The sequence below is a fragment of the Cyprinus carpio genome, chromosome B7 (genome assembly GCF_018340385.1).
Source record: "Cyprinus carpio isolate SPL01 chromosome B7, ASM1834038v1, whole genome shotgun sequence".
Taxonomy (NCBI): Eukaryota; Metazoa; Chordata; class Actinopteri; order Cypriniformes; family Cyprinidae; genus Cyprinus; species Cyprinus carpio.
The window spans coordinates 23,809,651-23,824,685 of NC_056603.1; the positions used below are offsets into that span (position 1 = coordinate 23,809,651).

At 38.2% G+C, this 15,035-nt stretch overlaps 1 protein-coding gene across 2 annotated transcripts in view; it reads left to right on the forward strand.

The window, feature by feature from the left end:
* The window catches only part of ptprn2 (protein tyrosine phosphatase receptor type N2), a 234,138-nt gene that overhangs the window by 194,177 nt on the left and 24,926 nt on the right, over positions 1–15,035 (forward strand). For both annotated transcript variants that reach the window (XM_042728037.1, XM_042728038.1), the window contains one exon: positions 13,374–13,589. In XM_042728037.1, the coding sequence (XP_042583971.1) occupies positions 13,374–13,589 (216 nt within the window). The remainder of the gene's footprint in view (positions 1–13,373; positions 13,590–15,035) is intronic.

Consider the following 15,035-nt stretch of genomic DNA (forward strand, 5'->3'; position numbering starts at 1 on the left):
GACAATCACAAAAAACTAATAAAGTGACATGTATTAGGCTTATTGTACTTCTTCTCCTGTACTTGGTGTATTTGTACAAAAGTACTTCCTTCCAAGCAGATAGTTTTCCAAATTACATGCATGCCCTCTGTTGATCACAACAGTCTCATGCGATGTTAAAGCTTTTTTTGTAAGGTACTCTGGATAAGAGCATCTGCTACATGCCTTGAATATAAAAGTTCTCCACATCAACAGTTTGCCTGCCAGAGGTGTTTATGACTGTTTTTTGGTGTATGTGCAAAGGATGACCTGATAGCTCTCTGCTGTTTTCAAACCCTCACTGTCTTTCTTTATAGTCACAGGCTGCTTTTAAAAATGTCCATTACCAGATCAGGGAAAAGCAAGGTGTCATGTGTGAATGAGAGTCCTAATCAGCAGTAATGAGACTGCATACAGGAACAAGGTGGTAAATCTGACACTGATGTATGGATGGTGAGTAATGATGTCTACGGTGATGGTGTAACAGTGGAAGCTGTCTCAGAATCCTCAGTTTATAGACCTCGGATGACCCTAGAAAACATCAACAGGGACTGTCTTAAAAACATTGGCCAACTCTTTCTAAGGTTGTTTAATATATGTGGTATTGCACCTGTAGATATTAACTCTGCTCCCACACAAGCTCCTAGTTTATTAGAGAGTTGTTGTTGCTATATCATTTTTAGATGGAAAGATCTTTGCAGAGCTCTTTGCAGGTCATTTCAGAAATCTGCTGATGATTGACCATTGAGATATCTAATAGACTGGCTGGTGGTTTCTGTGTGGAAGTGGAATAATAGGATCGTAAGATATAAAACACATGCTTTGACTAGTTTTGCCAGATTTAACAGCAATAACTGCAACCTAACACTTCCGATAACTGGAGACCAGTCATTTACAGGGCATTGGTGCAATTTTGGCCCAGTCGTCTACAGTTTAGCTTCATTGGATGGTTTTCAAGAATGAACTGCCCATTTAAGGTACTGCCACAGCATTTCAATAGGGTTCAAGTCAGGACTTTGACTAGGCCACTTCAAACTTTAATTTTGCTAAATTGAAGCCATTCAGAGGTGGACTTACTCTTATGCTTTCGATCACTGTCTTCATAATCCAGTTGCACTTGAGCTTCAATTTATAAACTGAAGACTGGATATCCTCCTTTAGGATTTCCTGGTAGAGAGTAGAATTTATGTTTCCCTCATTTACTGCAGGTTTCCCAGGCCCCGAAGCAGCAATGCATCCTCGCACCAGCACACTTCTTTTGTGGAATTAGTCTTTGGTTTGTGACAGATGTAATGGTACCCTTGTCTTCCAAACAGTTCCACTTTCGATTCATCAGTGAACAAAACAGTTTCCCAAAAGATTTGAGGATATCATTAAGGTGTGTTTTGGTAAAATTCAGTCCAGTCTTAATGTTCTTCTGAGTTAGCAGTGGTTTTGCCTTGCCACTTTTTCGTGGATGCCAATTTTGGCCAGTGTCTTTCACATAGTAGAGTAATGAAAAGTCAATAAGACCTTTGGTGCAAGGGAGGCCTACAGTCCTTTTGATGTTGTCCTTAGGTCTCTTGTGGCTTACTGGATGAGTCTGGGCTCTTGGAGGAATTTTGGAAGGTCAGTCACTTCTTCTGGGAAGGTTTGCTACTGTACTGAATTTTTTTTTCTTTTTTTTTCTTTTTCTTATGCTAAAGGTGAATTTCTTTCACCTTTAGCATAATGTGTTGCTGTGTTAGACCTTTTAACCAACCTCCTGCTGTTGAAAAAGTTCTTTTTAAAGGTGCATGGTTGTGAAGTATGGTAAAATGGCCCAATTGGTATTAGATGACTTCTAGTTAACTAGAAACTAGATAGTTTCAATAAATAATATTATCACTTAAAACTATATTTTATGTTTACATTGTTTCATGTTAGATTTCATTTTAAATTCTTAAAAAAATTAGTATGAGATATCAAAAAACAGAAAATGGAGGCAAACACTTTTTCACAACACTGTATATGTGCATTAAGATTTGTTTTCACTGAAATTACTGGAATAGCCAAACCTGTTATTTACAGGATGTGCTTTACACATACTTTTGGCCATGTTGCAGTTTTGCAAATATGACTCAAACTTCAATTTGTTTTCATTTCATTTTATTTATTTGTTAGGGACAAAACACATTTATCAAGCATCACACTGATGTAAATGCAACAGATTAAGCCAGTTGCTGTCCCTATGTGCAACTGCTGTCCTTATGTGCAAACAGTACTCTCTAGCTTTGTACAAATGTGAAATTAGTCAGGACTATAGTATATACCTATATGACCAAAGTAGCTTCTTCAGGGCAATATGTTTTTTTTTTATTCTATAATTTCCTTGTGGGCATAGATGGATTATGGGTCATAGCTGCTAACCACTAACATATCTTGACTTATCAGCAATGACATCACAGTAATCTTTTTACACTTTTAGACTTTCAGCGATTGCTTTTAACGTAACTGCAGGACTTGACCCATAAAGTGAAGACATTTCATCTATGGCAACAAAATGGCAGTAAGAAATAAGTTCTGTGAAACTCTCCAAATTCTTCAGCAGGTAGATCACAGTACTTGGGTCACTGGTCTTTTGAGGTTTGAGAGGCAGCGGTGGAGCAGCAGTCTGTAATTACTGCATCTGACAGACTCTTAGTGGAGGCATAAGACACCTTCAGCAATAGGCTGCTCTGATTCTGTGCAAGGTTTTTAAAACAGGGCTTTCTCTTTAACCTCAAAAGTAATGCTTAAGTTTAAAGTGGTGTTTATCAATTACAGATTCACTGTGTGGCACCTTATACTCTGTGCAGGGGTGTTTAAAAGTGAAGGGATTTCCATGCTCAAAATACATAATCTGTAAGATTCTTCTTAGGGGACAAATTATAATTGTTTTAATGTTTTCATAAACCTTTTAACCTCACTAATACATTATATATAGTAACCATGTGCTTAAGGAACAACTGAAAAGTAAGGCACAAAAGAAGCAATAACAAATAACACAAAATTGATTATGCATGTTTGTACATTTGAGCAGATTAATCATAGCCTTCCATCTGATGTTTGAAGTGTCCTAAATGCCATAATGTGCTGCAATTCCATCATTAAATTTAATCATATCTCATTTCAAAGTGGTTTCCAAACATGTCCTTTAAAAAGCAAGAACTGCTAATAGAGTTCAACATAACTACAGCTGAAGGCCCTGAGAGTACAATGTTCCTAATGAAATCCATTACTCTTAAACTTTAAAGGGAGCCTATCAGAAGTATTGATATGGGTATTAAGGGAATACTTTAATTGTTGGCCCTGGCCCGAGCAGCTTTGAGTAAGGTGGACTGAAACGTGAGTCAGCATTTTTCACCAGATCAGCAACAGCGTGAAACAGTAATCGCACAGCTTAGAGAGTTTTTTATGACTCTGCACAAAGTAATAAAATTTGTTGAATAGATGTTTTCACAGTGGTTCCAGTCAATACCACGTCTGTGATGAGTGGGGCGGGGCCGAGAGCCGTGGGAACGGAGCGAGGCCGGTGGAGTATTGGAAATGAGCGACACCTGCACCACACACCTGCCTAGAGTCCCACGGAGGAGCTCCAGAAGGATAAGAGGAGGAGTAACGACGGTGACGGACGAGAGAGGACCAGGCCTGGATTTTATTTTGTGGTTTGTTTCTGTTTGAATGTTCACCAGTTCCCAGACACACTGCCGCTAGGCCCTCCACCAGCTGTGTAAACTCTTCCGTGGTGCCTAGCGGCGGCACTGGATAACCCTCGATGGATGGCACGACCCTCCTCCGCCGCCCGGTGGATGGTGATGGCTCCTCCGGATTCGGGCAGCTGGCAGGAGTCCCCCGTTCCCTGCTCCTACCCATCATGGCGGATGGCAGCAGGCTCCGGCCTCAGGCGAATGGTGGCGACTCCTCCGCTCCCTCGCGGACGGCAGCCGTCCCTCCACATCCAAGGAGGCCGGCAGCAAGTTCGTCTGTCCCCCCGGCAGCTCACTCCAGCCCACCGCCTTCAGCATCCATGGCAGCAGACTGCTCCGCCATGCTCGATGGCAACACGGATTCACAATCGAGGGATCTTCGGCAGCGTGTCCCTCCTTCCTCCCGGGTTTTGCCACCAATGTAACACAGTTTTTAGATTCAAATAAAACTTTAAGAAAAAAATAAATACAAAATAGTGCGACAGCCCCTTGCGAGTTTGTTTCTGCCGCGCACAAACAGAAACAAACCACAAAATAGAATCCAGACCTGGTCCTCTCTCATCCTTCACTGTCATTACTCCTCCTCTTATCCTTCCGGACTTCCTCCATGGGACTCGAGACTGGTGAGTGGTGCAGGTGTCGCTCATTTTCAATTATTCCACCGGCCTTGCTCCGTTTCCACATCTCTCGGCCCCGCCCAGCTCATCACAATGTCAGTCTAAGATTTTTAAGGATTGCCAATCGTTTCTTCAATGAAATTGTTTATCTGAATGTTTCAACATTAGTAAGACTCATATTTATGTTGTGTTAAACAGCACAGGCAGCACCGATATTCCTTTGACATCCTACTCTCCATATTCCATGAAGTTTTATTCTTAGTAACTGTGTCGCCTCATGGTTTGATTTTCTTTATAAGTTTGCGTTTTAGTGTTATTTTGTAGCTAAGTCAGCTGTGTGTTGTTGGGTTTTGATCATGCTTAGACCGTATACACAAGATGACAAGCGTAGCATTTACCTTGATCGCTAGCTTGTTCATAGCTTTGAACCGCCTGGCATGGGTCTAGCTCTAGCCTAGATTCAGACAATGAGGGAGCTTATTTTAACAAGCTAATCTATGGCAAAGACTGCAGTGACATGGCCGACACATATCTCTCCCTAAATTAGTCCTTTAAGCCTTATATATGTATGAGACATAGCGAGCCAAATGTTAGCGCTCGCCAATTAGTGTGGCAGTGTTCAGTGTGGATTAGAGACGGGTTGTTTTTTTTCCCATCTTCTCCCCTCCACCAAATCTCTTTCATCCATGAAGGAAATGTAAAGTTAATTCACTCCAAAATGCCCTGAAAATGTCACACAACATCCTGATGTTGGCTCCTCAGTGGTGAAGTGGATTCATGTTCTAAAACTAGCCAAAAATGCAAATGCTTGTTTTTCCAGTCTTTCATAAAGGATTGCTGAGTCAAATAATTATTTGACTAGGCTACTTTTTCTCCTTAAGGTGCAGTCACATTTACTGTTTTTTTAGTTAATTTTTGTGGTTGAAATTTATTCAGTCTAGTAGGAATCTATGCAGTCGGGAATTTCGTTTGAGGGGGAACGGTTTCCCAACACAGATTTTGCACCAGTGTGCATACATGTTGTGTATATAACATGATCAAAACCAACAAAACACAACATATACTGGTGAGTTAGCTACAAAGTAACATTAAAAAGGAAGCTAAATAAAGAAAATCAAACCATGAGGTGACACAGATATTAAAAATAAAACTTAACAAGACATTGGTGATGTTCGTGCTGTTTTACACAAAATACACATGCATCTTACTAATTTACATTTGAAAACATGATTTCAGTGATGAAACAATTGACAGTCCTTAAAAATATGAGTTGTATAGTATTGACTGGTACCCCTGTAAAAAGACCTGTTTAAAAAAAAATTACCACTTTGTCTAAGAAACAGCCTAAGCTGCACATTTGTTGTTACACAAAATGTTGCTAATGTGACCACACCTTAACACCATTATAGCCAGCACTCTTTCATGCCAACTTCATGCAGCATGGCAAAATCTTATGATATCATATGACTTGGATCATAAGAAAGGTATGACTTTCATAGTTGTTTTCTAGGTAAGTTTATGTTTGGGTCATATACTTTTAATATGGTTTTGCCATCTTGTATGACTCCTCACAAGACCTGCTTGGACTAGCCAGCTCTGTTAAACAACAGCATGTCGTTCTTTGTCATACTTTTGTGTATGAATGAAGTGCACAAACCTTGTTAAAGATAGATATAAAATATCAGGATTGTACAATATGTACTTTAATTTTTTTGCACCCAACACTAAATGAAGCTGTAACATCCTTTCAAGCAACATCAAAAATCAATTACCTTGTTAGGAAATAAATAGTTCTGTCACATCTTAGCTGTGTAGTATAAGACAGGCTAGACAAGTTAATGGTTTGATTGTTAGATGCATTAAACAAAGAAAAACAAGGAGAGAAGCATGGACAATGGCACATTCTAACCGAAAAGATGAGCAGAATGATGTTAATACAGATTAAAAATCAACCGAATATCCTAATTAAGGAGCAATCTACAATTGTGTGACATTTCTTTTGCATCAGACAATTTGCAACAACTGATTAAAATGAGCAGTTTTGCCAATAACCTTCCAACTCTGAAATAACCACCTATGTGAAGCTTGCATTCACTATACACTGTTCAAGCATCTACATTTGAGACCCAGGGTTATACCTGAGGAAAGACACTGACAGATGGTGCTGTGGGTATGGATGGAGGCATAGTTTAGGCAGCCTGACTTCACCCTCGATCCAGATGCTTGTTTAACATCACTCTCTCCTTCTGCAGTCTGTGATTTAGATTGATCAGTACTGTTAAGTGAGTACGTCAAGTGATGATACTATTGTTTGTCAGTCACCACAGGACTCTTTACAGCCTGAAGACATGCAGTGCTTTCTCTATAATATAGTCTATATAGTGCTGTGTGGCACTGCAGCTCTAGGTTTAGTTACAAGTTAAGTGTTAAATTCCTTGTTGAAAAATGATATTGCATTTTTGGTGACATTAAATGTTTGAAATTTCACATATGACTCTTTGAACAGTTGTGTGTGTTGTCAGAAATGGAAGTGAGGATTTTAGTCATCCAGATTTTGTTCTCTAGAAAATTGCACAAATGGTTGATGCATCATCGATTGAAGCTGTGAAGTAATGATTCAATGCATATTAGGACACAGATGTAAAATTCTTGCAGGAATTTTTTACACAAACATGTAGACAAAATAGGCACATAGTCATAAAGTGGATACAGGAAAAATAATAATGATGGAATAAATGTTAGATATGTAGGTTGTGGTTATCTAGGCATTCTGTGGTTTTGGGCTTGTGTGCAGTTTGTCCATGTCGAAGATTATATTGTATACAAGTCATCCACTACAGCATGCCCAGATTCTTGCAGCAAGAAAGGAAAATAAAGCAAGGTGAGGTTAAAGGTGGAAGAATGTCTGGCCGGTGCTCATGCTGAGGTGTGTTTAACTGATCTCGAGATTCTGGAATGGGTGAACCACTTTATTTGTTCCTCTCTCATTTCTGCCAACTCCAGCTGTCAGGCTGTGGGACAAAGAGGGGTAAGCAGGGGACAACGGAGGGAGGAGTGCAGCTGAAACCAAAGATAAACCGAAGACCCCTTCGCAGACTCGTCATCTGCATTTGACGGGACCCCACCCCCAGTTCCTCCAACCTACAGACACACACACACACACAAACACAGCCACTTACACCTCACGGGCACATGTTGTATAGCTCTTACACACTCTCCCTCTCTGAGTGCTTGCATTGCTTTCTCTTTCTCTCGCACACACACAAACACTCAAACAAGCACCCCCCCCCCCTCTATTCTCTTCGTTAGACTTGGTAATCCCTCTCTGCTCACTGCAGCTGTTCCCCTCCTCAAACCTCACAATAGTCCCCCAAATTTTTAATTTTTATAAAGAACAAAAATTCTATTTTTTGATTTAGTCACTAGTTTGTCTCACTGACTATAAAGTGTTTCATTGCCCTGCAATGAAAAAAAAAAGTATCTTGAAAAAATGAATTGATTTATTTAAAAAAAAAAAATGTTATTTAACATTGTTAATCTACCATAATATATTAGGTTAGGTTAGAACAAAAAAAACTATATTTAAAGGTAAGATTGTGTATAAATAGATATTTAACACAGGCCTAACAATCGCAGGTTACAATTTTTAATGTATTTTGTCTATCATAAAATAGTTTTTTTTTAAAACTGTAGCCTACTTTTATGCATCATTTATTATTATTTCATAGTATTATTTTATGTTTTACTTGTTATAATAAAACCCCCTCTGAGCAAACCAAATTCGACAAAGGAAAGGAAATAATCTCGTGAAGCAAGAAAAAAATAAATACTTCAGAGAAACCAAACTCCCCCTGGTAATACACACATTATAATAAACGTGTGCATGCTCCATATTATCCAAGTATGTGTAATACTAGTCATGTGTGCTATATTTAAATAAATAAGGTAATAAGCAAGACCATGTTTAGATAGTAATTGCTTTATATGCTTTGAAGTCAATCGGAAAGCGTCGGGTGGATATACAGGCAGTGAAGCGTCCTTCTCTGTCTGGCTCGTACAGTCTGTAGTTGGCAGTAGGCGTTGCAACATTAGTTAGTTTGAATTGCGATATAACGGGTTAAAGACGTTGGAGAAAGCTTCGGGAAAATCCAGGCGCGAGCGATTCAGCAGGCACAGAAATCCCAAATAGTTGAACAAATGAGTGACATGCTCTCCGTCCATTCAAGCTGGCCCTGTAGCCCGCGCGCTGTGGGCAACATGTGGAGGCATCGCTATAGCAACCAGTGGATGTGACATGTGCTACAGACAGCGACTCGAGTCTCGCTGAATATAAGGAGGGGCTCCGTGAAAAAAACCCGGCTTTTCAGTCGCACATGATCATTCAAAGGACAAGACAACCCACTGCAGCTTCTTATAAGTCTTTGGGAAATGTGGCGGACGATTTAGCTCGGCTTTTTTTTTTCTCTCCCGCGCTGCCTCAGTCTTTTTCTTTCAAACTGTTTTTTTCTTCTTGTTCGTTTATGTGTGTGTGTATGTGTTTTTTTTTAAGTCTTCGAGCAGCGACGGTCTTTTGTTTAGGTGGATGCGAATGGGGAGGTTAAAAACTTTTCTTAGCTAGCGGGATTGCGAAAGGAGGCTGCAGTCGCCAGTCGGACATCTGCGGAATAGGTTCTTGAAAAGCATCCTTCGCGCGCTGTCCGAGAATGGAACTAGGTAACTATCTATTGGACTTGCACTTGTCTGTTGATGCGCATGTATAATGGTCGGTAAAAAAAAAAAAATGTAACGAGGCTCTGTAAGCACCATTAAGCGTCACCTAAAACTTATTGCGCATCCGGATGCATCTGGACTGATAATGAGAGTGACACTGTCCTGCAAGACTTACGTGACGGTGCTACAGCGTGACACATTTCATCGTGCTTTTCATTTACAACGCTTCTGCTGATAGAAGCCTGTGTATAGTGCGTGCGATTTGATGGCTAAGATGGTTTGCAGACCGTTATGTAATTGATATGGGTCGTGAGTCAGTGTAGAGTGGTAGTAAGACCTGAGCAAATGGTACAGAGTGCAAACAGAAGCATCATTCTGTTTCTTTATAAAGGGAGGAATCAGTGTTTAGATGTTCATTTGTGGGAAATCGATCGCACTGAAAACGGTGTGTTCAGTCTGCGTGGGTCTTTTCGAGTTGCAAATGACTTGGAGCCAAAAATAAATAATAATATAAGAATAATGTATAGGTGGGTAGATGGTGGATAAACAAAGGGGGAAAAAACTTGCAGTATTTGGTGGTAATTTATAAAAATAAGGGCTATAAGTATTTATATATAATTTTATTTTTTTAATTAATGTTTTTTTTTTTTTTTTTTATCTCTGACCATTTTCATTTTTAAAAATGTTCCATTCGTCCTGTGGGGCAATAATGTTCCAAATTGCAGTGATCAGAGATTCATTGTAGGCTATGCTTATTCCATATATTCAGCTTTAATGTTTGACGCTTAATGTAAATATTTTTATACACTGGATATGTCTAATCTCTAATTTACATTGAAAAGTTGACTTAAGTGGTTAGTGAAATGTAAGATATAATTTAAGTCATAATGCGTTTACATATATTCCCTGATGCACAAATTAATGATGAATTTATCCAAAAGGATATGGGAATGCAATTTAGACTATCTTTCTATATATAGTAAAACGCAAATATTTTTCTCACTTAATAAAATTTTTAGTGTAGTTTTGTGATGTGCAAAATTTAGTCAATTAAATATATGTATATGTAAGAAGTAGGAGTGCACATTCTAAAGGTTGCAAGACTGATTTTTCATTTGTTCAGTATCGTGAGCATGATGTTTATTTAAGTTATTTTTAAATGTATAGTTTTTTAATTCAGTGCATTTATTCTTTTATTTTCTTCCTATTTTTAAGATCTATAGAGCTGAGATTGGAGTGGATGGTTTTAAGGTAAAGTGATTATTGTGTGTAATAGTGAAAGGATATATGGGCGGCCCTTGTCTCAACCTTTCACCCGTCACAGTCTCTCCTCCACCCATCCCTTCCCTCAATGATTTAAATCAGCCGGTGCATCCCAAATCGATCTGCCTTTTGTCCATGTCCAAATATACAAATCTTTTTGTTTATCTTCTGTCCTTTAAAGAAGGAAAAAAGAGGGGGTAAAAGAACTTAAAAATCAAAACTCCATACATACAGACTGCTTAAAAACGTTAATTGCTGTCAGTGATATTTGTCTGGCTGTACATTGATCTTTTTGTTAGGTGTTAGGTTTATGTTTTACCTTGGCTTGGACAGTAGTCCTGGATTGAAGTGTTATTTTGTATGGATGCTGATTCTGTGTTCTACAAATGTTGTTTAATCGCTCATTATAAAATGTACATGTATGAGGATTTAAATTTTGTCAGTGTGGTAAAGTTTCAGTCAAGAGATTCATTAGCTAAAACTGAGGATAAGCAATATCTGATGACCCTGCAAATACACCCATTAAACCAGAAACTCACCCAGTAACATATTTTTCCTCTTCTTGTTTGCTATGCCTTGCTTTTTTTTAATGCATATCATATTATTCATTTTTCTAGAATTTTTTTCTCCCACTTTTTTTATTTTAAATTCTTATTATATATTCAAATGAAGGAAAAAAAATTTTTCACTGAAACAAATGTAAGTGGAATTCTAGATACTTTATAGATTTATACACACAGAACTCTTTGTATTCCTACTTCAGATGAGGATTTGAGAACCTTAGTACTTTTTTTTTGAGAGAAAGCTTGATGTGAACTTTTTCAGTAGACTCCTGTGAATCAGAAATTTGCAATTCCAATTTTATTCCCTACAGAAGAACAAAACCATAAAAGCATCAAGGATTCTGTCTCTCCCTCCCTTTTTTCCTTTTCTCTGTGTCTTTTTTTTTCTTCTCTGCTTTTACGTAAACTGTGTTTTTGCGGGTTTTCTACTATAAAACTAAATGTGTTGCAGGAAGTGAGAAGATTTGACACGTTATTTCAATTTAAATAATCAGCCGTTTATTTTCTTTTATAGAGAATTCTCGTGTTTTGAGAGTAAAGATTTAAGTAACTCCACAATATAACATACTGTGTAGAGTCTGCATTGCATTTCAACATTTTTGCTCTCTTCCTTATAATAAGAAGGTATGTCATAGACTGGTTATTTCTTTCTCTTATTATTTTACTAATAAATCCTTAATGATGTTGAGATTTTTTTTTCAACTACATATATCATTTGTACATGCACCAAAATAATATGTTTAGATCATAAGAAACATTTTTGCTAAACAATCATTTTGTACATATAACACAAAATATTTTTTGCCGACTGATGTAGGTGCTTTATTTTATTTTAATTATATATATTTATGCTGTACAATTCGTTTTCATAGTTTCATAATTTCATATACAATGTTATCTGCGTTTAACTTGGGAATAGACTACCTCAGGACAACATTTTTCAATTTTTCTTTTATATCTTCTCTCCTTTTTTGGTCTATTTTCCAGTCTCTTGCTCAAATGCCTAATGCACATATTCTATTTAGTTATAATTAATTGCGGACATTATTTAGCCAAGCACAATTTTCTTTTCAGAGCCAGCTTTTCATGTTAGAGATCTTTTCATGTAATTCGATTGAGAGCGCTAAGCCTATAGAGAGATGGAGAGAAGGAGAGAGGGGGGATTCTATTCCAGCTGAATGCGCCCTCCTCTCTACACACTCTCCATGCAACGTTTGATGGGTGGAAAGCAAACCATTTCTGCACCAACAAAAGCCCACAATCACAAAAAGTAGCAACTAATCCTTGGAAACTACTAAACCTCACATTTAGGTGCTAATATTTTCAGCAATGTGTAGCCAGTGTATGGGGGATTTCAGTATGTGATTAAATGGAGTGAGCTTGATTTATTGTATATATTGTGTGCTTCACAGTCCTAAATGTTATGTTTGTACCACAATAACAAATTTGAAGTAGATTATAGTCATCGTTTCTAAAATACCGATCAGAAAAATCAATCGTGGGATGGCATCTTGCTTTGCTCGAATGGCTTATAGTTCTGTGATCAGTCGGTTGGTATGATAGCACTGAATGCGAATAGAGGCAGATAAAAAAATTCTGAACCCCATTCTAAAGGCTTCAGTCTATTCAGCCTCACAAGGCATTTGGAAACAATACGCCGCCAATCCCCCAGCAGCTTAGCCCCGGCTGTCAGCCCTCCCCCCGAGGGGCTAACAAGCCTGACAACCCCCTCTACAGTGGAACGTTAGTGGGGCTCGGACCTTTTAGATACTCCCCCTCGGCTTAGCCCCTCTCCCATTTTATTAACTTGGAGGTCTGAGCCAATTCCCCCATCCCGACCAAACCCAAGACTTGGAGGCTAATTAGCAACAAGCTGGTACAGTGAGGACCAACCCTAATTGCTCTGTGTTGGCATGCTTTGACCTGCCAAGACAAGAGTGGAGCGGGCCTTCACTTCTCAAGTGTCGGATTGAGGTGTATCTACATCAGTGTATAGCTAGTAAAAATTACAAGCAATATATAAGCGTCTTGGTGCCTAATTTAAACCATCATATGAAAACACCAATTGGACATTATACTGCGATCACTTGGGTGATATATATATTTTAAAAATCTTGTTTACATATATATTTCTATAATATATATATATCTATATATATATATATATATATCTTACATTTTGAAATATTAAAAATATTATTACAATTTAAAATAACTCTTTTATGTTTTCATTTATTTTATACATGACTTATTTCAGTAATGGCAAAGCTGAATTTTCAGCAGCCATTACTCCAGTCTTTAGTGTCACATGATCTTTCAGAAATCATTCTACTATGCTGATTTGGTGCTCATGAACCATTTATAATTACTATCAATGTTGAAAACAGTTGTTCTGCTTAATATTTTTGTATATTTTATATATAATGTATGCATTATCTTGTTTTTAATTCACAATGTTCATCGGAGTTTCTCTCTCAACTCTGTTCTTATTTCAGAGGGGCAAACTGAACCACATCCCCGTGGTCAAACAGAGTCAAGTGGAGCCAGGCAACTTTTTGATTCTGGTGGTGGTTTCCATGGTTTTTATTGTGATGGTGTTGGGGATGTCGGGGGCTCTGTACTGCTTGCGCCATCGCTCCCACCATAAGCTGAAGGAAAAGCTGTCTGGTTTGGGAAGCTACACAGGCCACGATGCTACGGCAGCCTATCAGGTAGGAGCAGGCCGATTATTTCAGCCAATCACATTTTCTCTGACGTTACTCCGTCCATATTAACATGAATAAGCGTCTCTGTTTTTCCAGATATAGTGAACAAGTTGTCCTCATCCAAAGTTATTTTTACTTCCCATTACAGAGTAACACACTCTGTATTTGCGATCATCACCAGGTGTATTATAGGTTCTTAATGGTTCCAAAATTATTGTAGCTCATTAACAAAAAGGCAATGAAATACATTTAAAGCTTCTTTTCCTTAATTATGACCCATTGGAGCAGACGCATATGTCCTTGCATGACAGCGGTGTTTAATATGAATCCTAATTGAGGCAGAGCCCTTTTTAGCAGGGAAATGAGTTTGTTGTCTGACCTTTCTTTCACGGCTCCTGGAGGGAGGGCTTGCGGTGAAGGCTTATTGATTTTGTGTTGGGCTCAGCTGTACTCAATGAGACTGGATCGCAGGGTGCAAGCGCTTGGCTTCCTCCCCCGCCTTCAATATTTAATAAACCTCTCACACTGTCGAGAAGTCCCTTCCATAAACGTCACCCCTATCAGTGTGGCAAAATAATCGGCGTCTCTCAATATTATTACAGGGCAGTCACACATTATGTCTTGACACCTTTGTTATGTTTTCATTTCAGGTTTTAATTACTTTGTATTGATTTTAGTTTGTGTGTAATGTTGTCGTATCGTGGTTTGTTGCGAGTGCTTTCGGCCCTTTAGATCTGCCAGGTTGCTTAGGTTTTTTTTTTTTAAGCGTATAAGATTAAAGGCGTAGACAGGGCTCTTACTGTGTTGTTGTAAGGGATTTTTCCAACTGCTGTAGTTGGAATGAATGCAGTCTTGTGCACAGGGACTCTTACAGTGAAATATGCAAAATGTGAAATATGCAGTTAGAAATAGTTCTGCCGCAATGATTCTGTAGCAGATAAAAAAACACACACCACTGTCACCAAAGCCACCCACCTACTCTCTCTCTCACACACACACCCTCTCACATTATTACACTTTATTTTTATTCCTTCATCAAACACACTCACGCATGTTCACACTTTTTTGTTCTTCCTGTTTATACCTTATTATGTAACAAATTTCTTATTCTAAAATGTTTTTCTTGTTGTAATAAAGTATAGCAAAGATACTTTTTGGTTTTGTTCCTACTTCTCTGGCATATTTTATTATTTAAATTTTACTTATATTTACTCCAAGGTGGAACAGGCTTAAACCGTTACTATTTGAAGCAATTTAAAATAAGTCATTAATCTGTATCTTAACTGCAATTTATTTCCAAAATCTGGAAATGGACAGTGTTGTCAGATCAACGGTAGTTTCTCAGTGCTATTGATCTTTTTACATGAATACAATTCATGATCCTGTTTATATCCCTCATATTCTAACCATACTTATAAAATCCAAAATCCACCGGGAAATTTTCATTAAGGA